At 35.3% G+C, this 24958-nt stretch overlaps 2 protein-coding genes across 10 annotated transcripts in view; both read right to left on the bottom strand.

Annotated features, from left to right (window-relative positions):
* LOC128233636 (microtubule-associated protein tau-like) overlaps window positions 1-24958 on the bottom strand; it is a 73823-nt gene that overhangs the window by 18731 nt on the left and 30134 nt on the right. For 5 of the 9 annotated variants that reach the window (XM_052947402.1, XM_052947403.1, XM_052947404.1 and 2 more), the window contains exons 5-12: window positions 19147-19318; window positions 18563-18660; window positions 17828-17926; window positions 16346-16435; window positions 10077-10166; window positions 7276-7371; window positions 5333-5422; window positions 4300-4395 (exon numbers count right to left, since the gene is read on the bottom strand). In XM_052947402.1, coding sequence (XP_052803362.1) covers window positions 4300-4395; window positions 5333-5422; window positions 7276-7371; window positions 10077-10166; window positions 16346-16435; window positions 17828-17926; window positions 18563-18660; window positions 19147-19318 — 831 coding nt within the window. Of the gene's footprint in view, window positions 1-4299; window positions 4396-5332; window positions 5423-7275; window positions 7372-10076; window positions 10167-10226; window positions 11529-16345; window positions 16436-17827; window positions 17927-18562; window positions 18661-19146; window positions 19319-24958 lie in introns of those variants that run through there. The other 4 variants (XM_052947407.1, XM_052947408.1, XM_052947411.1 and 1 more) reach the window with 4 other exon arrangements.
* LOC128233638 (uncharacterized) lies at window positions 268-2548 on the bottom strand. The gene has a single exon (XM_052947412.1). The coding sequence runs from the start codon at window positions 1995-1997 to the stop codon at window positions 435-437; it is 1563 nt and encodes a 520-aa protein (XP_052803372.1). The 5' UTR covers window positions 1998-2548; the 3' UTR covers window positions 268-434.

Genomic DNA, 24958 nt, shown 5'->3' with positions numbered 1-24958 from the left:
CAAAGATTGAAAATAGCAGCCTATAAAGATTTGACACAGTGACCCATATTGACCCATATTTGAATTTCTCAAAACAATCATTTTGGCCAGTTTTCACAAGCATGCATCATCTAAAATTGCAGCCTATAGAGTGTGAACAAACCAATTGTTGATGATGGAGGACAGTCAACCCATCTACCCTTACCCTAGCCCTCAGGACTAGGTTAGCTAAATATATGTAGAAACATCATTCAAACATCGATGTGAAAGATTTGACCCATATTGTCTTTTTATTTTTATTATGAAAAATAAATTATTGAATTATTCAATAAAAAAATATGCAAATATTTGTAAAGGTAATAAATACAGTTGGCACTATTCCGCTAAATCATTTAGACAAATTAATGAGATATGAAAAATAAACACAATTGTGTTAAATGTTAATTTTCACCAATCTACACAGTGTATGGGTAACTGCTGGCATTGCTGAATGTCTGTCTGTCCACTTCATCATAATCATCACCAAACAAGCTTTTATAGTCATAATTAAACTTCCATTTACTGTCAATCTTGGACTTCCCTTTCCATTTCTTTGGTACATCAATAATCTGCACATTGCCTCCCCTGGGCGTGTGTTCCACGTTAGATAATGAGTCAACTCTCGATGCCACAGCTTTGCCCCAGTCTTGTTTGAAATTCGGAACTTTGAACTTTTTCGTCCTTGGAATATGATGAGCGTTGTCAAGGGAACCAACTTTTGGTTCAGTTTTCCATTTGAGTTTATCACTGAATATTTGAACATTACTGCTCTTTGGTAGATGGGTAATATTGTCTAAAGAACCAATTTTTGATTCCTTCTTCCACTTGATGGACTTTTGGGGTATGGAAATATCCCCTCCACCTGGTGAATAACTGACATTGTCTAATGACCCCACCTGGGACTTAGCATCCAAGTACCTCTGTTTACGCAAGACAACATTTCCCCCTGGCGTGTAATGTATGGTCGTAAACGACTCAGAATCTGCACTCGCACCATATCGCGGTGATATGCTGGGAAGTTTCAGGCCAGGCGCTCCCTCAGACCTAGTTGTTGGGGGTGGTAATGATCCAATTTTCGCCTCTGCTTCCCATTTCAGCTTGAAACTTGGCACTTTGTGAGTCCCGCCCCCAGGGACATGGTCGGCATAATCCATGGAACCGACCCTAGATGCTACATGAGAGTACCTCTCCTTCATTGGTGGCAAGTACGGCTCTTGAAACCCCCTGTTCACAGATCTTCCAATATAACTGCCTTTCGTTGACCAGCTCCATGGAGCTTTTTTCTTTGTCCATGATTTATCAGGCCCAAAAAGATCTTTCTGATATCCTCGTTTCACGGTTGACGAGTCTGTAAACTGGGTATAGACTGGTCGCTGTTCAATGACCACATAGCGGCCATTTTTTCTCTGGACAGTTACATTTGTCCACCGACCATGAGCAAAACTTCTGTTAGGAACGTGCACGACAGTTGGAGAAGGGGGCTTAAAATCTACAAAGTTTCGTCCCTTACGTATCTTCAACGGTTCATTAAACCTGTGCTGTTGTGAAGGCTGATCACTCATGTCAATGCTTGTCTCATCCAGAACTGGCGACAGACGGCCACTCTCTCGAGAACGATGCGTAAACTGGCCCATCTGGCTTGACATTGCAGTTTTCCGAGGGGATGAATATTCCTCCCATTGCTCCGAATAAGCAGGAGAACTCCTTGAAATGTCGCCATCACTGATAGGACTTATATCTCGCGGTTTCTTGACGTTCACAGCCAAAGCCTTATCAATAGCTGTGGAGGTAGACTGATTCAGAGTTTCTCCTGTTTCACTAGACTGGTTCAGTTTATCAGATTCCAGAGAGGAGTTAACATTGAGAGACTGAAAGTTAAAGTTCACATCTTCTGTCTTTTTACCACCTTTCTTCTCATCCTGTTTGTGATCTACTAGCGAGATCGGAGACAATGATGGCTGCGAGCTTGTTCTGCTCATGATGCTGGAGTTTCGTTCGTGTATTTACCAAGAAGATGATATTTAATCCTATGACGTAGTCTATAAAGATTTGTGTAGATCATCAAACACTGAAGCTACAAATAAATTGTCTTGTTCATGCTTCCTTTTTTATAAACAAGAAGTTTACCATGACATCAGGAGTTTTTTTAACCTCATTATTTAGTGATCAGAATGCTTTCTTGAAGATGAAAAGATTGTAGATGTTATAAAGTCAACCACTTGTCTGTTGAAATCACATTCCCGTCAATACCAACGAAGCACATATCTACATGCATGCCCAAATTTCAACTAGCAGTTAGCTTCTGGATTAGGATCTCTTGAATACGATCAAAGAATGCAGATTACATAAAGTTTTTATCAAACAGTAATCTAATTACAGTCCAGCATAGTAAGAATCAGTGTAACATGCACTTTACATCCATATGAGGTCAGCCAATCAACTTCCAAACGACATTGGCCAATCAGTCATAACAAAACCTGCATGTCGCTTATGTCAAAAAAAGCTAACCTGCCATTTTCACAGATTAAAAACCCGGTCTGATTAGAATTTCATTACCAATAATGAGTTATTGATCTCCAATCATTTGAAACATTATAAGCCTATCAAATTCCAACACAGGGGCCCGCCATTTGGAGCAGGCGGAAAATAATTAGGAAGAAACAAGACGTCAATACCGAAGTTTACACAGTGTATCTTTACTCCCGATGTTGCAATTGAAAGTTAAATAGCAACGTTACAAAATTAAAGTTTCATTTGTTTACATATGTCTATCAGTTCCAATATAGAGACAGTGCTCTGAAAATAGGTCTTATCTCTAAATTAATACTCTCGCTGAATGAGAATGAATTTGTGTGGGGTTAAATTTTCTACGGAATGAATTAACTTAAATATTAATGAGTACATTACCTAATTTTTACTCTTAGTTCATTCACAAGATATGAGTAAAATTAGTTTACATTGAAATGAGCATTTGCACTTCTGTTTATTCAATATCAACATTATTTATGCTACTGATTACCACAGAACAGTTAAAGGCTTGCCAGAATTTCAATTGAATTATTTTAAATTTTAGTTTAAACATGTGAAAAGGCTATTCCGCTTCTAGACTGCAATAAAAACAGGCTATTTAATCTCTCTTTTCGTTCAACCCATTGTAGAAACGAACGCCTTCCAACACTTAGCCATATAATTTTAAGTTTTTCCTATACAAGTAAATGAAATCTAATATATTTGATTTAGACACAACTGTTTATAATAGAAAAAAATGAATCTGAAAATACTGTCAAATCATGCTGAAATCATTTTTTCATCTTCTTCAAACATTGTAAATAAACAACACACAAGATGTTTAAGAAAGGGTTTATTTTTTATCTTTTTGGCATTAGAGAATATATTTGGGTGAAGTTTGACAATTTAACCTTCAATCTTAAATTTTGGTTTCGGCAATCAAATCTGACTTTAAATCTTGTTGCTCGTCAGAATTTGTGTATAGATCACAAAAAAGGTGCTATCAAATGTAGGCAAACAATTACTTCATGTATAAGCCCCAAAGAAAATGTTCAGAAAACAAAACAATAAAGTTTAATTAGTATATAAATATGATACATGTTTTTATGACCTATCTTCTAAATCTTTTTGTTTCAAATTGAAAGTGAACAATCTTAGAAATTTAATCTGAGTTAAAAATAAATATAACAACTTTTAAAACTTATTGTAGAAAGTAAATCTATTGAAAAACTTCAAATCAGTGCCAGATATTAAATACCAAGCTATTGTCTTTAACCATTGAAACTAATTTGTTAAAGACCACTGCCAAGATATTTTTAATTTTTGCCAACTAATCTCGAACAGATTAACCTAAAAAAAATTGATCTGACCTTAATCCAAGGGACATAACAATTTTTTTAAAACTGGTCTAAATGTTCAGAGTGATCAGCTCTTCAGTGACAAAACCTTTTCATATGTACACAAATCATTAGCTTTATTTTGATTTAATCATTCAAGTCAGATGAGCGAAACATTATAAGGCATTAAAATATATATAAAAAAATGCATCAACCTATTTGTGCCTGTTTAATACCTTTTTTTTCCTGTTTCTGCTGCATTGAAAGAGATATTGGAGCAAGCAGGCCGAATCAAAATACATTTCTTACATTTCAGTTTAAAAACAGGAGATTATGTCCACTTTTATGTTACTGCACTGGAAAGTACATCGAACTAGTTAGTTGAATAATTTCAAATTGTTTATGGTAATCACGTTAACCTGTGATCTTGACTGACCTTTTTGTCCCCGCCCCCAGGGGTGTGTTTGACCTTGTCCATGGAGCCGACCTTGGGTTTCGCTTTCTCTGTGAAGTCAACCTTCTCATCTAAAATCTGAAATACAGAAAGAAAGGTGAAGGTCATCAACTGACTTTAACAGGGAGCAGGCTTTTTTGGTTGTAGAATGTTTTATATGAAGTTTTGATTGATGCTTTGAGTAAAACATGCATTTAGCATGATTGTGTAGAGATGGGATCAGAGGAAGATTATGTTTTTGATTGTCTCATTTTCATGATACGACTAAATATCTTTTGTGACTGAAGGTTTCAATAAGCCTGCAATAAAGAACCATTTATTAAACAATACGTGACCTTACAACTTTTACATGTACAATGATGCCAGTAATGTAAAACATGTCCGTAAGAGCACAGCTGCATTAAGTGTGATGCACTTTCAGGTTGGTCATTGCAATTTTGCTCCAGTTCACCAACATTGAGAGCACATAATAAAACAAACTGCTTTCATTAAATGACTAAAAATTGAAATATGCAATGTGTCAAAATTTTCTTATTTGTGGAAAAAGTAAAGAACAGTAACTGTGATAATACACTCATTATCCATCCCCACCAGGGCAAATAAAGGAGTTATAGGACTTGCTGCATGAATGTGCATAACCATCAAAATGTTTCAAGCCATGACTATCTCAGTTTTTTGTATGATGATGATAATGATGATGATGATGATGATGATGATGATGATGATGATGATGATGATGATGATGATGATGATGATGATAAATGATAATGATGATGATGATGATAATGATGATGAAGATGATGATGATGAATGATAATGATGATGATGACAACGATGATGATGATGATGATGAGAGCAAATACACAGAAATGACAAACTGCGTCTACTTTTTCTTCAAATGAAACAAATCCAAAACAAAATGGATGACTTGAGATGCCTGCAAACTCAACAAAAAGTTCACACTGTCTTTAAACATTGCAGAAAGTGTGCAGGTCACGCTAGGTGTGGCTCTTACTTGGACATTACCTCCCGCAGGTTGGTGGTGAATGTTCTGCAGGGACCGAACCCTAGCGAGGGCATGACACCTCATTGGGGCATGCAGTACCTAGAATTAACAGACTAGCTCCCTGATTTTGATTGTTTTAGTGCCTTTAGTGAATCGTTAGAAGACACAATAAATCCTGTCGTTACAGTCAGGACCTTTAAATATTTCCGCTTGCTGATTTCAAAGCAGGCATGAATCATCTGGACTCTCCAGGTCAAGTCTCGACATGTTTCAAATGGTTACATAAAACTAATTTTCATAATGATCAACGAGAGTGGGAATTTTGGCTACATTATGGTTGGGAAATCTCCAAATACTGAAACAACTTTAGAAACAATTGTAAAATTTCAAGTGATTTATATAAGATATAAAAAAAGGCTGGTGAAAATGTAGAGTAGAAAAATTGGGAAGCAAGAACATAATCTTTCTAAGAAGTAAATTTCAAAGTATTGAAAACCATACCAACAATTCATCTAGACAAGAAATATTATGGAACATTTCCGTCTGTTACTATTTTACGCCCAATCTTGCACCAAAATCACTTAAAAGACTATCCTGATAGTTCAAATCAGGAGCTGAACTATCCAGGCTGACTACAAAGTGTAAAATGCGGCAACAGGAGGTATCCATATAAAGGACTACAGAATCACTACAATATTTTCACAAAACTAACACTCTAAGTACTGACTAGTTCTAAGTAACGGGAAAGAAAACAGTAATGAAGGGTAAAAGAATGAAAGAAATTGATAAATGACCACCAAACGATACAAACAGTATATGTTGAGACATGAAATAGAACTATAATGATACAAACAGTATATGTTGAGATATGGAATTCAACTTAAGATACAAACATATATGCTTAGACATGAAATGGAACTATCGATACAAACAGAATATAGAACTAGAAATGGAACTACAGTCGAACCCCGTTGGCTCGAACTTGCTTGGCTCGAATTCCTCGTTGGCTCGAACTGGATGTAAAGAACCGATTTCTTTATTCTGAAGGCGAGTTTGGCTCGAATTTTTTTCGAGGCTTGACGTATTTTTATCGGTCCCTGGGAGTTTGAGCCAAAGGGGTCAACTGTATCATAAATATACATATCATAGACTGGAATACAACAACACTGACAACCAGTCATACTTTGACATTTCCCCCGCCGGGAACATGTTCGGCATTTACTAGAGATTCAACCTTCGGCGTTGCCCTCCACTCCAACTTTTCATCCCGAATCTTGCCAAGTTGCATAAAAACAGTTCCACAGTGTAAATGCATGATAATTTTAGCAGTAATACATGAGCCCATACATTTAAAAAAAAAATAATAAAGAAAAATAAATTTAGCCTAGCATTTCAATGATTGTATTGAAGGCAACATCATCGACACCCATGCTATATTATATTGACTATTCTACAGAAAATACCAAGGGAAAATAGGCTAGCGAACCATTGTAATGCATGAATATTCATTCATATAACTTCTCAGCTATTTCCATATTGCCTGAGGTGTGTCCGATGCACCCAATTAAATGTCCAGATTAAACCTTGTTAATAATTCTTGAGTATGATGTCCCTGTAGTCAATATGCCAAGGCGTTATACGTTATTAATACACTGGTAACCGACAATGTGTATGCAAATGCTCATCTGAAATTACCTTCATTAATAGACCAGACAAGTACAATATTATTATTCTTTATTTATAATATTCAGGGGGAATAACTTAAGTTTTGTTTCTTATGGGTTCATCATTGTACTCCTACACCCAATTTATACCCAATTTATACCCAATAAAAGGCAATTTATACCCAATTTTAAAGCAAGATTCTTGTATTTAGATGAAATCGAAAATAAAAGGAATGTTAGTGATCTTGAAAATAGAAAGACTTAATTATTGCTTTCAAAAATATTTACCCTCACATCCCCTCCCCCGGGCTTGTGTTTGACCTTGTCCATCGACCCGACCTTTGGTTTTGCTGATTCCTTGAACTCGAGCTTTTGTGTCTCAATCTGAAGGAAAAGTTTAAAATTATTAAACATTTACAACTATACTTTAAAACCATGAGCTTTGTTGGATAAGGTGTTTTATTGGTATTGACAGCTATTTTTCGTAAGACTGTGTCCCTGTAGCTTTTTGTATAATTAAGAAACAAGAGTAGTATATATTAAGAATATTGTTATACTCATTACCTATGAAACAAAAATTAAATCCCTGAAAGATGTTAACAGTGACAGCAGTGAGTATATGAAATATCTCAGTGACAGCTATATCTCAGTTACAACTTCAGCTCATAAACAGCTAAAGTTCAATAACAGTTCTATTATCTCAATAACAACTCTATCTTGGTGACAGCTAGATCTCAGGTTCAACTTCATTTCAATTACAGCTATATATCAGTTACAGCTTTTATCTCATTTACAACTATATCTCAGTGACAGTTATATTTAAGAGACATCTATATCTCAGTGACAACTGTAACTTAGTTACCTCTGTATCTTAATAACAATTGTATCTCAATTTCAACTTTCTCTCATTAACAGCTATATCTCAATGACAGCTTTATCTCAATTACAACTGTATCTCAATATCTCAGTAACAACTTTATCTCAGTAATAATTGTATTTCAGTTTCAACTTCATCTCAGTAACAGCTATATTTCAATTACAACTGTATCTCGGTATTGCAATATCTCAGTAACAGCTTTATCTCAGTTAAAGCTTTTTGACTGTGACAACTTAATATCAGTTACAGCTATAATTCAAACAAGAGGGCCATGACAGCCCTAAAACGCTCACCTAAGCAAAGGGCCACAACTCTGTGATAAAGGATTAATAAAAATGTTTCAATTCAAACATATGTTTACTGATGACGATGCCTTGTTTTATATTTGTAAAGGGTCATGCAATGAAGCTACCTGTAAAGTTTCATTGAATTTGGCCTGGTAGTTTCAGAGATTTTTTTAAAGCAAAACAGGAAGTTGGCCAGATTGTTGTTGTTGTTGATCAATCGTGACACCTTCATGGGTGAAAGTTGGAAATCTTGAGAATCCTGAAAATTTAGCTGGGGGCCTGGGGGCCGCCTCGGCCCCTGGTTGGTCCAGGGCAAAGCCCTTGTAGGGGGCCCAGGGAGGCGAAGCCCCCCAGAAGCTCCTGGGAATTAGTGATTTTGAGTGCTTGTTCAGCGCTTTTCCAGGATTATATGATTGCCAAAGAAACTGACTTATTATCATGCAGAAAATGCATGATTTTCTGTAAACAGCTCTTGTTCAAGTCCTTAGTGTTGTAGGCTGGGGGTAGAAACTTCATTTTCAATATTTTTTGCAACAATCTTTTATCACAAGAATAATGTTGTTGTTTTTTGAAACAATCAACTAACCGCCAAAAGACCAGCTATTTTATTGGACTACAGCCTACAGTGAGCCAATCAGAATTGTCGTATTATATTGTAATTCACTGCTACCTAGGCGTTTAAAAAGCGTCTGCAATGTCTTGATGATCGCGAACATTCCCGATTGGAAACAATTGGCTTTCCCGTTCGGAACTTATAGGCGGAAACGGTCGAACCCAGCTAGTCTATTTAAGGCTGTAGCCGAACACGCTCCCGGCTATCTTCGTAAAAACCGTAAGCGAGCACCTTGCAATGACGAATCGTTACTAAAAAAAAATCGCAAAACAGATCGAGTCACTGAAATTTACTTTCATTTTCTTTTCAACAATTTGAAAGTCAAAGTCAGGGTTGAGGTAGGCCTATACCCCCTACCCCCCTCTGAAATCTCAACGGATTTACACGATTTTGAAAAGTGATCCCTGAGGACATCGAAAATCCGGAACTTCCGGAGCAGTCCGGAAAACTTTCACCCATGCACCTTGTTGTATTTTTGTAGAAGGTTACCAAGAAAGCTTTCTGTAAAGTTTCATTGAATTTCGACTGGAGTTTTAGAGGAGATGCTTTTTTAAAGCAAAACAGGAAGTTGGCCATTTTTTTGTTGTTGTTGTTGTTTGATCGTGACCCCTTGTTGTATTTTTGTAGAAGGTCACATAAGGAAGTTTCCTGTAAAGCTTCATTGAATTTTGATTGGTAGTTTCAGAGGAGATGTTTTTTAAAGCAAAACAGGAAGTCAGCCATTTTGTTGCTGCTGTTGTTGATTAATCGTGACCCCTTGTTGTATTTTTGTAGAAGGTCACCCAAGGAAGCTTCCTGTAAAGTTTCATTGAATTTGGAGCGGTAGTTTCAGAAGAGATATTTTTTAAAGCAAACCAGGAAGTCAGCCATTTTTTTGTTGTTGCTGTTGTTGTTGGATCAATCGTGACCCCTTGTTGTTTTTTTGTAGAGTGTCTGGCTAGGAAGCTTCCTGTAAAGTTTCATTGAATTTGGACCGGTAGTTTCAGAGGAGATGTTTTTTAAAGCAAAACTGGAAATCGGATATTTTGTTGTTGTTGTTGTTGTTAATCAATCATGACCCTTGTTGTATTTTTGAAGAGGGACACCCAAGGAAGCTTCCTGTGAAGTTTCATTGAATTTAGCCAGGTAGTTTCAGAGGAGATGGGTTTTTTAAGCAATTGTTGACGGACAGATGGATGAATGACCGACAAAGACCGATCACAATAGCTCACTCTGAGCACTGAGTGCTCTGGTGAGCTAAATATGAAACAAAATGTGTAAAAATAGCATTTCATCAATATCGGACAATCCCTAGTTAGTAACAGTCCCAAACCTTTTTATCTCCGCCTCCTGGTTTGTGTTTCAGGTTCGCTGTCGACCCGACCTTTGCCTGGGCCTTGACCTCAACCTTCTGGTCCAAAATCTAAAACAGGGGAAACAACTCATTTAATATAGGGACATTAACTATTATGACTTAAAGACATGTTTGTGATCTTTGTTTGATCTTGTGTGTGTCTGTTTCCTACAATAAAAAGGATCATTAACAGAATGCCAGAAATATCATGCATTGCTCATGCCATAATAAAAACATCGCAAAACCAATAAGAATGAAGTTTTAAATGATGAAACAAATGACTTAATTCGATTTACAAGAATGTTTCAATGCATCGTTCCGTAATTATACTAAAAGGCAAAATGATTTTAATAACCTTTATTAATTTTTACAATTTAAGGAAAGCAAAGTTTGTAAAAACCCAACCACCTTCACACACACAGTGCATTGTGCTGGCACACAACGAAATGAAAATATGAGTTGTCTTAAGTGAAGCTTATTTGCTTCACTAAACATTATTAATTTTGATTGTTATTACCAATGACAACATCTAATGCACTAATCTACATATTTCAATATCCTACAACTAACATGTATGACATTTAACAATGAAAGTATTTTTTATTTTCCGTAAGTTATACTGTATTTATGTAAAAATGAGCCAAGGCCCTTTAACCCCACCCCACCAAACCACACACACGCACATGCACGCACACGCACACAAACACACACACTGAAACACACTAGTGAGTATATACTTTAATCCTGCCCCCCACCAGGGCTGTAATGGACATTAGTCAGTGATCCGATTCTTGGGGTGGCTGACCATAATAAATGCTTCATCTCTACCTAAAAGCAGGAACTTGAAGAGTTTGCCAAAAGACTTAAGGATGACAAGAGAGTAATGCCTTTGTTGCCTTCATTAAGTGATTTTACCTTTAGTTTATTCTGAATTGTTTAAGCTCGACTCATGCTCCAGTCTGTCCTAGGTAGAAACCAGTGCTGATATCCATATGGAGAGGCTATGAGAAGTAAGGTGGGTATCAAACCCATAAAGCCTTGGATGAGAGGCGAACATATACACCATGAGATCTCTCCCACCATCAAGATTCAAAATGTTTTAAATTTTTTTCAGAGTGTAACACCAATTTTTCTACCACAATACCAATCTTCATATTGTTCTATAAGAATACAGAAACCAGTAAAAATCACACACTTACTATATTTGGCTTAAATTAGGATTTATAAATAACAAAGAAGAAATGAAACTAAAAGTGATTGAACAATGAACACCAAAGAAGAACCGAATAAGACAATACTTGGAACTTTTATGTCACAAATCCACAGAAAATATTTCCCTACTTTAACGTTACCACCGCCAGGGGAGTGAGTCGCGTTGTTAAGGGAACCAACTCGAGACTTTGCGGACCACGACAATCTCTGTGACATCACCTGGCAAAAACAGCAAACCAAACCATGAAAGCAAAGCTGCATTATACAAAGTTAATGGCAAAGAAATGTTAACCATTATGAAAATGGGGAAGCATCGATTAAATGTCACACCTGCTCGAAGTACACATGATACATCAGAGGTGTTGCCATTATATTGAGGTATGCGTGTTCCAGTGGAGCTGGATTGTTCATATAACATTATGCTAAAGTGTATGAAAATGACCTAAAACTGACAATACCTACCGCTAATTTCGTAAAAATGCATGCACACTTACACCACTGGAAGACGCACACCTTCATTTCACAGTAGCACCATTTGTGCTGAAGGTGATCGTTAAGCAGGTGTGAATATTGTTTAAAAATGCTTTGCAATTATTTAAGCATAAGGATTTAAGCAAAACAATAGATACAACATGTTGCTGAAATTATGCTTAATATTGCTTTTGAAACGAAAACCATTTAACTAAAATGGCTTAAATTATAAAAAAAAAACTTTTCAAAAGGTATGGTTTCTTATTTTGCACATGCATAAGCTGTACACATGCAAGATATTAGTAAGAAAGCAAACAAATTATTTTCAAACAACATACAATGGTACAAATTTCATTTATTCAATACTACTGGTACACAGAATAAATATGTTAAAGCATATAAACATATTGAAAGCTTCAATCTATACACTTTATACATATTTTACAGTAGCCACTCATATATAACACAAATCACACAGTGCAATGGTTCACCATATTTGGATCATCATCGATAACTGTTTCCACGCAATATTCATAGCCCTGCATAACTTCTGGGTCAGGCCAGTCAGCATTTTCCATTTCATTCAAATCATGAATGTCACTCTCCATTTCAGTGACAACATCTCTGGTGTCACTTCCCAGTAACTGATCTTTCAACACTTTCAGAACAACATCAGACTCATCCAGTTTCTCATTTGCATTATCACCACGATAACCAGCAGAATCACCAACACATGTATCTTTGTCAAGCCATTCCATTTCTTTCTTGAGGAAAGCATCAAATAGTTCATCAAGCTTTGAGCTAAACTCAGAAAATCCTTCAATGGTTTTACTTATTTCATTCCCACTTTCACTACTTCCATTTCCATTTAATTCAAAGCTGTCATCACCATGACCATTTGTCTTGGTATTAGTTCCATGGCAATGAGCATCTGTGTAGTTTCTCTTTTCGATTTGTGGGTCAACATCCTCAATTTCATCCTCATCCATATCTGTTGGCAATGATGACCTGCTTAAGAACATGCTTTTGCTTCTATTATTTCCCCTTAATTGAAAACCCCCATTTTCTTTTGGTATTTCATTTTCCCAATTTGCCTTGCCAGAAAAACTTGTCGAATATCCTAATCGTCTTGTATCCCGATCAAACCTGAGTCTAGCTGGTTTTACAGAAATCCTCAATGATCCTGGCCTTGAGCCATTTTCGCTACCTCTGTATCTCTGCAGCGATTTGAGAAAGTTGTTCTCCTTATCCGATATGCTGGACAGTACAGTCCTTAGTTCTTCAACCATACTGATTTTCTTTTCAACATCATCTACTGTAATTCCATTTGACAGCTGTCTTTTAAAGGAACCACTCAAATGTCTTGTTTTGTTCGGTTTTGCATAAATCACCTCTTCTTTCTTTTTTGGAAAGTTCCTCACACTTTCAAGCAGGTCCTGTCTAGTTTCTTTCATAGGACTTGTCTGCTGTAGTGTATGTTTAGCAGATTTAACATGAAGTATTTGTTCACTTGTATCACCTTTTTTGTCCCCATGGCAATTTTCTTCTTCTGATGGTCGTGTTGCTTTTCTAATAACAGTATATCCAAATTTGTCATGTTCAAGTGTGAAAGAATCTTCTTCATTCTTCTTAGATCTCATAGTTTCTCTTTCTTCACACACTTTTTCAGTTTTAGGTGCAGCTACATCTCTATCATCACAATGCTCTGCCTTTCTGAACACTTCTGGACTATCTGTTTTGTCAGGTAAGTATTTGTATTTGGTCATTGGACTACACATATTTTCAGCACCTTGTTGCCTAGCTGGATTTATCTTTATTTCTACCACACTTGTATGCCTTTCGTCGAGGCTTGTATTGTCACTGTCTGTTTCTTCTACTGATGGAACTTCATCATACACATAGGCATCGTTTATAATCCCTGCATCTGGTTGCACACCGTCCTTATCTCCACTGCAAAGCTGTTCCTTCATTAGCCTTTCTTCATTTCTGTACAATTCACCCTCATAAGGATATGGATAACAATTTCCTTTGTCAAATCGATTAGTGTCTCCAGGATATTTATATTTACCGGACATATCAAAGTAATCACTAAATCTCCCTTTCTCTCTTTTCTCCATCCTATTCTGTGATGACATGGCCATCATATCTGTATCTGAATCCTGTCTATTACTCTTTGCTCTATTATACCCGTGATATTCATCAACAACAGCTTCCTTTCGTCTGTTGTTATCACTCCCGTGTGCTGAAATGACAGTAACGCCGCCTTCATCCACGAATGCCATGTTGACTTCACCAAGCGACCCGCTGCAACTCTCACTTGTACCATCTGTTTCAGTATCAACATCCGGATTGTCAACATCCATACCATCAGCTTCTTCCATTTCTAGGTCATCTAGTAGCACTTTAGTTTCTTCATTCTTTGCTCTACAAATCTCAGGTTTTCCATTTACATTAATAACAACACTCTCCTTCTCATCCTTTGCTCTTTTCCTTCCACTACCTTTAGTGTCATCAACAGTTGCTTGTCCTTCATTTGTGACCCATTTCCAACCTTTTTTAACTCTTGCCGAATCCAGATGTGTATTGTTTGGTTTACTTTGTTTAACCCTGTCACCATTTTTCTGTAATGTCAAACCATAATAACCAAAGTATTTCATCATCTGATCATTTTCCTTATCTTCCTTAGGTACGTGAACATAGCCTTTTCTATTTCTCTTCTTTCTTTTGAAAGAGCTTGACCTTTTTCTTTTCACAACATTGCCAGAGCAAAGCATATTTGACTCACCCTGTTTTTCTTCTGATTTGTCTTTGCTAGCAAACATTCCCTTCACTTTACCAATCAAACCCACTTCTGGCTTTACTTGAGTTTCCCTTTTTTCATACACTGGTATGATCTGATTAAAGGTTTTCAGAGGGAAATTGTTGTATGGTTTTGATTCATGTAATTCAAAAAGTTCTGGTTTCCTTTCTTTCCCTTTCGCGCGTGCAGTATTTTCAACATCTGGTTTCGTATCAGATATCTCACTTTTATAAGTGTGTTGAGCAGCATTTGGTTTACCCATTTCAGTATTACTCTCATCTGCAAAGGTCACTGAATGTCTTTTATTCTTAGCTTTTATATCAGAATCAGCATCATTTCTCTCAAATGGTGGAACAGACAAACTAAGCCCTGGAGTTGAAATATTAAAGTCACTTTTCCACTGTCTGTCGGAATATCTCAAATGTTTTGGTGGCAATGTTGAAGACTGACCAACATTGTAGCTGTAAGTGGAAATGTTGTTCAACATGTCATCAAGTGCTTCCAGTAATTCCATCTCTTCCTTATCCAGTTGGTTAACATCATCATGCAGTGATTTATCATCTAATTTGGATGCTTTACCTTCATCTTCATTTGCATGAATCTGATCCTTGTCATCAATTGTTTCTGGATCATTTTCATCTGACCCTTGTGACAGATTGTCATAATCTGGACAGGCATCTTCATCATCATCATCATCATCAGAGCCATCTATTACATTATCTGGACTATTCATACATTCTTCTTCATCAGAACTTGGTTCTAATACACTTATTACCACAGCCCCACTGCCTCTTTTCTTGGAACTTCTCACATTTAAATCCAGGGAAGCTGGAATCTCATTGAGATATTGTTGACTTGCTAGCAAATACTTTGGCCTACTTTCTAGGCCACCAACATTAACTGCCTGCAAAGATTTGGACAGATACTTTTGTGTTGCCAAATTGGTGGCTGGCTGACGGTCACATTCAAGAGAAATATCTGACAGATCTACTGGAAATGAATGAAGCTGTGAGGAGGACACTGGTTCAATATCTATTTCCACTTCTTGTAAATGACCATCTTTTTTCTTTATGTAATCAGGAGCATGCCCATCTTCCTGAAAGAGGTTTTAATTTCTTAGCATTTAAACAATGTATGACATTGAAATTATTATTTCTGTAGGATTTCTACATACTAACAAAGCATTAAATTGCCACACAGTAAATATTTTCACGCAAATTTATCAAGGATAATTTTAGCATGCTTTTATGGATATTGGACATAGGCTAAACATGCACTAAACTAAAAGCTTCGGAAAACTTGTGCTTTTACTTACTTAGTAATGTTTATAAAGCTGCTTACCTTGAACTATGGTCAAACCAAAAAATTGTTTTCTTCCGTCTTCTTGTAAGTAACAGTCTTACTCTTCGCATAGATTTTTATTATTTTTTTACATCAAAAATCATCAAAACTTTTATCATTGGCATATGAAGCTTTATGGTGTAAGTTTAGCTAAATGATTAGAAATCAGGTCAAACTAAAAACTTTTTGTGAATGATTTTATTTGTTTGTGTGAATGCAAGCAAATAACACATATGATCACTATTTAACTCGGCGACTTCACAAATATTTGTTCTAAAACAAAAAGAAATTGTAAAACTGCTAACCCTGCATCTGCAGAGAGAAAAACATGTATATATAAACAAATATTATACGCACAAACCAAAATTAGCAAATGGATATTTGCTATAACTTGCAAAATATATGACAACGTAAGCAAGCATACTTTAACATTTCCACCTCCTGGTGAGTGACTGGCGTTCTTCATGCTGCCGACACGCGACTCAGTCTTCCATGCCAACTTCTGAGATTCTATCTGTGATGGGAAAAAAGAAAAACCAAGAGAGCTGTTAAACCGGTTTTGTCCTAATATTCAAAGGAATATCTGAAGAAAATAATAGAGTACAGATTGCCATTTAATGAATGCATAAATGTGTCATTTGATAAGTTGATGTTTACTTTGAAATAATCTACAATCTGATGAACAGAGATTTTTAAATGGTATAATCTTCTACACAAAGTTCATAGTAAAAACTGACAATTTTCTTTTAGTTTACATACATATTTTGAATATGTGTCATGAAAAATGATTTCCTGCAAAGTTATTCAGATATAGTTAGCATTTTAGTTATTACTAACTTTCCTTATGATTTAGCAATTCTCATCTGATAATGTTCTCGCATTTTAATAGTCTGCACTTAACATAAAATAACTGAAATAATTTGCTAATTTATCATTTTAAATTCTATTTTACTCTAAAATGTTTTTTTTTCTAAAAAAAAACATGCTTAAAACTTCAGAATCTTAAACTGAAAAATAAATCATTTCTGATAGCATTTCTTAAGCAACATAACCTTTACGACTTAGATATCTTACTGGAACGGGGTCCAGTACATCAATAATTCACACAAGCAATATTAAATGATATAGGACCCTTTATGGGCAATAGAAATGTATAGAAACTTAATTTTGCTTATGTTAAAAATGGCCAGTAAATATTAACCGGCTCACTCGTAATAATTCCACAATCCACCACCGACACTCGTATAATAGTTTGCATGCAGTAAAATATGAAGCGGCATTACTAGTCACACTTATATATTGTATAAACTCACACTTCAAATAATCTTGACACATGTACACATTAAGAATAATCTAACCACAAACTAAGAAGGAAAAGTAATACTATTTTATTATTTGTAATGTAAAGATGAATCAATAGGCCTTTTTGCGGATACCAGATTTTAGCCAGATTTTATACCCATTCCCTACAATGACTATCAATTCCTGGATAGTTAGATTCAAGATTTCATTGCTTTGAATCAGGAGCTGAACCATCTAGGCAAAATTAGGCAGTGTTAACTATCTCAACAGGTATCTGCAGAAAGAACCAGCATTATGGAATAGCATTATATCAAATTTTAAAACGTACAAACTTACTGAAAATGTCCATTATTAAAACAATCATTTTGTCAAACAAAATCAATGTGTCTTAATCAAATGAAACATATCTCTAAAACTTTATTAAGCAAGAAACTTGATAAACTACTAAACTGATGTATATATATATAGTCAGATAAAATATGGATTTGATACAATCAATAAAAAAAGGAAAATTTCTTTGGGTTAAATTTTCTTTCCAATACTTTTTCAGCCAGCTTGAATACAAAACGTATTCATGGGGACCCTAGCTGTTATTTATATGTACCTTCTTGTCTCCTCCTGCAGGCTTGTGGTGGATTTTATCCTTGGAGCCAACTTTGCTGCTAACGTTCGTAAAGTCAACCTTTGCATCTAATACTTTAACCTAGCAATAGACAAGATCACGTTTGGCCAAAAATATAGCAAATACCTCAATATATCATCATCATTGCTCAGAATTGTATTTTGTATTTTTACATCATCATCAGCATCATCATCATCATCATCATTGCTCAAAACAGTATTTTTACCTAATCACTGTCATTGCTCAAAATTGTATTTTTAAATTGTTACAAATGTTAAATCTTAAAAGTTGAGCAATCATTCCATGTTGTAGCTCTAAAGCTCTGTTGAGCTGCGACTTGTTATAACGTCATGTCTTATATCCGTTTTGCGCCCTGATTAGGAAAGCTTGAAGTCATTTAACAAATACATGTAACAATTATTCGCTTTTCTTTAACACCAATTTCATCTCACAATTACTCTTTGTTTACTGCTAATAATCTGTTGCAGAAGATTTTACTTTTCATCATAAAGAAAAAGTATTTAAAATGTAAAAAAAGAGGTTTATTTTATTTTAACGTGTGTTCATGCTGTATAAACGTAGAAAGGCATGCTTGCAAAGTCCCAAGAATCGCTCTATTATGAGCCCGATTAATGGATTGGCTTTTTTGCCCTTCTACCTTCATTAAGCATGAACACAGATACAAAATGTGCAATCAATCCTTAATAAAACACTTACATTGCCACCACCCGGAACATGTTTGGTATTAGCTAAGGAGCCAATCTTGGATTGCACAAATTTTGTGTTGGGGGATGGTTTAGGGGATAAAGGTGACTCTGAAAGACAAATAAAATGGTCAAAATCAGTGTGACATTTTCGAATAATAGGAGTTAAACTCTCAACAAATGGCAACAAGTAAGACAGACGATGAATGCAACTTTGAAATTAATAGGCAAAACATAGAGTTTTTATAACTTTAGTGTTTCAGGTTTTTATATTCTTATTTAAAAAAATACTTATCAGGGTCAATCTTTGAATTCATGTTTGAACAACCTTTTGATGTGCGTCCCTGCCTCAGAACCAAAATGTATATAGCATTAATTGTTTGCATGGGGTTTTGGGATTACTCCCCCTAGAAAATCTACAAGATTTCTTGTCTGAAATTGTAATTGTGCATTTTGAGTGTCGCTTAAATGCTTAATCTTCTAGTGCTAAGTAGATATACATTTAAACTTTAAAGATGAAAGTTGACCTGCTCACTGTAGATGAAGATTTTTTAAAGCCTAAGCTCACATTCAATAACATATATTCATAAAATGTACCTTTACGTGTTGGCCTGGGACTCATAGCTGACCGAGGACGAGTGGTATCGGTGCGCGGTTTAATCTCCTTGGTATTAACAACCTTCTGGGAGAACACCTGCACATTGCCTCCGCCCGGCTTGTACTGCATGTTGTTTGAGTCCACTCCATACTTCCTCGGTATCCCTGAGCTCTGGAATGGACAATATCAACAGGTGAGCATCCGGAATGGACAATTTTGTTTGTGTAAGTATTCATGTAATTATGTGTTCACTGGTCAAACTGACACTGTGTAGCTGTGCTGATTGTGTAATGCAATTAAGATAACAGAGCAGTTTGTGTAACCCGTTCGATCCACCAGCCAAGTTTGGTAACATTTGCGAGGGTCTGGTAAAAAAAATGTTGAATTTACTAAATATAAAGAACATAAGATTTTGTAAATAAGTTCTTGAGCTGTTAAAACTTTCAAGTGTTTGGTACTGTTTGACAGAGAACATGTCTTCCTTTCCAAACTTTTCTATGATATAAAAATACAATGTTTCTAAATTTTTCTTTAAATCAATTAATTGATTGGTTGATTTACACAGACATTTTTTTATGCTCAAACACAAAATGAGGGCTTAGCCCAAGACTGCTACAACGCCTTCTATTTCTTTTTGGAGTTACAACCATTTTGCACTAAGCCTGTGAAAATCATACAAAATTAAACAGTATGACACTGACAAGTGACAGACACTTGGGCTACATCGATAGCTAGACTTTTTCTATGACAAGCAGACAAGTTAAAAAGGCAGACATCTCTGTGAAACACCACTTCTCCTTCATAACATGGAATTGAAGGATTCCCCAACAGATCAGGATCTAATCTGAGCCAGATGCATCCTTCCAAACCTGATGACAGTTAACATCATTGAACCTATGGCAGCAGACACATCATTCTTGAGGAAACTTAGTTGGAAAAACCAAGGCTATATTTTATTTAATAAAATGTCTGCATGCTTTACCAAACCTGGAAACTAGCTATTATTAGACTAATGCCATAATGGATAAATGCCGTAATGGATTTGTTTTGACACCTCAGCTGGTGCCAAAATCATTAATAGAACCCAGTAGACAGTTCAGAGCATGCAAAGTCACAAATCTGCATTGCAGAAATTGTATAACTTGGTTTGCAAATTGAACAAAACCATTCTTAAGCTAGCTAAGTCGTCTTCTCTTTTACTTCATTCTCTCCATTTTGGAGGATTTATAATTATTTTCTTAAACAAGAGCATGTAAGATGGACCTCCAATGCTCATGTGTTGCAGGGTCCCCCTGCCAATCAAACAAGGGATATAACTCTTTAATTGTGAAAGGCTAGAGTTATGGGCCATACTGTGCATGTGCATATTGTCTAGAGATGGCTTATTTGAAAATCTTGAACATTCGTTCTTATTGCCAATATTATATCTTTTGTGCTAAATGACAATGCCATTGACTCGAAGGCTTAAAAAATACTGTGACTTGTTTTCATTGAAAAACAGAATGAGCTATATATTTAAATACAACAAATCCTATAGCGAATAAATGTTAATTATGTTTGTTTTAAGATAATGTACTTTTGTACATTATTACATCAAGCAATCTATACATGATTACCGTTTTTCTCAGCATTACAGACATTCGTCGTTAAATCCAAAATAAGTTTCAAGTCACAAAAGGAAATATTCCAACAAATTCTAAACTTAAAATGTTAAACTTTATAAGTGGAACATTTAAGTTTCAAACTACTGGTACTTAAAGGTTTATCATAACCCTTCAACTCAACGAGAACACTTGAGAACAAGATACACCACCAGCTTATCTTGTCCTTGTGAAGAGGTTACATAACACTAATATTTATATGGTTAAATGCGGACATATTCGTCATTGTGTACCAATATAAGGTAAAAGCCTGATGTAGTCTTTCAAGGTGATGCTTAGAAACAGAATGGCCCTGATTCATCTTCACTTAGAAGATAAATAAACTTTGTAAATTGCTGCGACATTGCTTAATAAACATTCACTTATATACAAGGGTTAATCAAGAATTACGTGGACTTTTTTAATAATTTGAATATTGTTTCACATAGAACATAGAAAACTCACATACAATACATATAACATATCTGGTATAATTCCTGAAATTTTTAGAACAATATATCTATTTTTTGCTGAATTACAATGCATTAATGACATATGGTTAAACCCGACCGGCGCAGTCCAATGACTTTAGTGACGTTGCGTTCATAAAAGCGTCACATTTTTTCGAAGTATTTCCCACCAACACTGACACACTTTTCATGGCGCGTAATCCTCTGCGTATAAACAATCGAATACCACTCTTTAGCAAACGTGGGTATTGCAATATGCATATTAAATTACAGTTGATGGAATGAATGAAAACGATGTAATCTAAGCTGACTCTTGATTTCTGGGAATACCGGCGCAATCCATTGGCGAAAGATCTGGCTGTTATGGCGGATGCCCGACCGTCTCCAAGTCCAACAATCGAGGGACCCATCTCGCACAAACCTTACGTATGCCTATATATTGCCGTTAAAATCCTTTGCACACTTCCGTACCCCGCCCCGACGACCCTTGTCACATCACGGACTGTCAAACGCCGACCCCCTTCGATGGTGTTCTTCACCGACGTCACTAACCTCAAGCCCCTTGTCTTCTTCCGTCCTCTTCCCTTATTGTCTTCTAAGGAATCTCGCCCTTCTCTAAAACGTTGATGCCAGTTGAATGCTAATGAACGGCACACAGGTTGCTTCAATTTCGCCTCGGCCATCATTTTCACAGTCTGTGTCGGTGTTTTCCCCAATCCAATGCAAAACTTTATCACTGCTCGCGCTTTTACAAAGTTTGATTACGCAATGTTGTATCCCAGACTGTACGTTTAATCAACTCAGGAAACAACGACTTAAAAACGGAAATGACATCAAAAATTTGAACAGTATATTAGTATGACATCAGCGTAATATATGACGTAATTTGGCAGAATTTCGTATATAAACGTGGAAGAAAAGTGTGTCGTGAAAGATACATAAAATGTTTATAAACGTAGATTTTAGACGGTGCGCCAACCGTGCGTTCCTGTTATTTTAAAACCCATATTTTTTCAAAACTCATTAAATTCACAGATCTAAAATTCATATCATCTGTGCAGAACACTTTGAAAAAGATATTCATGAATTTTTAAATGATTTAGATGATAAATATAGAATATATGCAAGAAGTCCAAGTAATTCTGGATCACCCCTCGTACATCTTATAATTGTAGTTTTAACAATTTCTATGATATCTGTACAGCTTTTCTTCAGAAAATTCAATCATATGCCAATAAAAAATCTAGAATCTATATTTTTGTTGTAGTTTTCTCAATTGCTCTGCATCATTCAGCTTCAGTTCTTTTAACTTCATGTCAACTAAACTGCCCGGTATGATTACTGTACTTTTGACCTACATCGTTTAATTATTTTGTTCTGTGTATACTCAGTGTATATTCGATATATATATTGTATTTTTTACTTGTGTATCATGTATGTTTGCTCTTCATGCATTGGGAAGAAAATAAGAGTCTATCTTACAATATAAAGTGTCTAGATGATACCATTGCAAGAAAAAAAGAAAATTTTCAAATATTTACATAAATTTGATATCGTTGTTTACAAAGCATTGAATCTTACTTATTGATGTATCAAATCGCTTACTACACATGAATCTTTTGCAGTTTTTGCCGATGTTACAAATTCCAAATTTACTGTGGTTGTCTACCACGTAAATACTAGTAAATTTTGAAATAGCATCGGTATATATATCTGTACTAATTACTTCATTTTCACATGCTAAATATACACACTTTAAAATGGGAAACCATAATGCGCTGTTTTTTGAACGGGTAAATTCAGCTGAAACAGTGACAAAATATTCTTCTGATCATGTAAAATGATGTACAATCAGCCTCATAGTAGCTTGTATTGACAATTCTAAACTTGTTTTGAGGAAATACTATATTTGCCGATTTTGGGACCATCTGGTGTCTAGTCCCTTTAAAGAATAGTTATATAAAAATGACATAAAAGATGATACGATATTCAGAGAAAATCATAACTTTCTGTGCGTTATACCAGCCCTACTCTTTTTGTATCACAGTTGATTGCATCCTAATACCATTCTTCAATTACCAGCCTCTCAAGCGTTCATTTCTAATAAATAAATATCTCCTTTCCAGCCTCTGATGGAGGATCAACCAAAGACACAATCAATAGAAGACATAAATCGCATGTCTGATGGGGAACCTGAGGTGTCATTATCCAAAGCCATACTCTGTAAATAATATTATTTTGGCGTGCACTGTTTTAACATTATTTACAGTAGATATTAGCAAGATTTGATTTATAAGACACAAAGGCCCGAATATATATTAAAGGGCCTGTACTCTGTATGATAAAATAGCGAAAAAAAGAAGAAAATTGTCGAAAACTGACATAAACTTGGCATGAACTGAAGTACCACATTAAAGTTTACAATTTATTCAAGTTTAGCAGTCATTTAGTATTTTTTTCATTAAAAAAGATTACTGGGTATGTCTACCAGGTAGAATTCATTTCTTATGCGTGATTGGCTAGTCGGTGTTATCACATGATATTACCGAGGTAGGCGTATAGCTAAATTATGTCACCCATTTAAAGTAAGCTGTCATAGCTCAGTGAATACGACGCTGAATTGCAATTTTGGCGACACGGGTTTGAACCCAAGCTCCAACACAATTTTTTTTTTACATTTTGGTACTTTTTTTATAATTATGATATCAAAGCATAACACATTCTATTAAATAATTGTCCTGAGATTTGTTACAGAAAAAAACTTTTTTTGGTGCCAATCTGGTGTACAGTCCCTTTAAGGTTTCAGGCAGACAACATGAATAATTATAAGATCTTAAAATCTCTTAACCGATTGGTTATTTTGTATGAGAAGCCCCCCCCCCATGCCCCGACCACCACCCCCAAAATTTTTCAGAAATGAAACTTAAAACTCAACTTCGTTTTTTTTTTTATATCATATTATCACATATAATATATGTATTGATAACTGTCCTATATTTATTATCAAAATATGAAAAAATATTAGTTACCACATATTCCTCATGTTTCTTATTAAACAATCCTTTACATAATCCAGAAAAGCAATGTGACTCATCCTCATTTTGCTGACTACAAACTCGACACATAGGTCGCACACCACTGTAATAATACTTGTCTCTAACCATGTGACACGCAGGACATGGTTTTCTCTGCCGTCTTTTTCGACAACACACTAACATTGTGAATAAGCTTATTTCTGATTTGTTTAACTATTCAATTTATAATATTAATTTATATTTAACATCAAAGATGATCTAAAACGATTTAGATTATCCACAAAAAAATTAAAATATTCATTTTCATATCCAACTTCAGCAACAAATTACAGAAGAATTCAATCATTTTTAATACAACGAAGGATTTCACAAGTTTTTTGTTTTATTTTATCGACTTTAATCCATAATTTTCATTCGCATCTAAGGCCAGAAACATCTTAGCCTTGTGAAAAGAACAAAGTTTAACCAAAAATGGACCGCATCATAAAATCTCTAGAAAGAAGCTGTAAATGTGCAATTAGTAATACAATATGTGCTAAATTTCTAACACTTTGAAACACTCATTAATTTGAAATAAACATTAAAGATTAAATCAGAAAGGCGGGTCAGATGTTTACCACTATGTAACAATAGCAACAGTATTATAAAATAGTTCGGCTCTAAATT

The sequence above is a fragment of the Mya arenaria genome, chromosome 5 (assembly GCF_026914265.1).
Source record: "Mya arenaria isolate MELC-2E11 chromosome 5, ASM2691426v1".
NCBI lineage: Eukaryota > Metazoa > Mollusca > Bivalvia > Myida > Myidae > Mya > Mya arenaria.
This window is presented reverse-complemented; position numbering and strand designations above follow the sequence as displayed.

Coding starts and splice junctions, on each gene's coding strand:
- LOC128233638 (XM_052947412.1), bottom strand. CDS start 1,997: ATGAGCAGAACAAGCTCGCAGCCATCATTGTCTCCGATCTCGCTAGTA.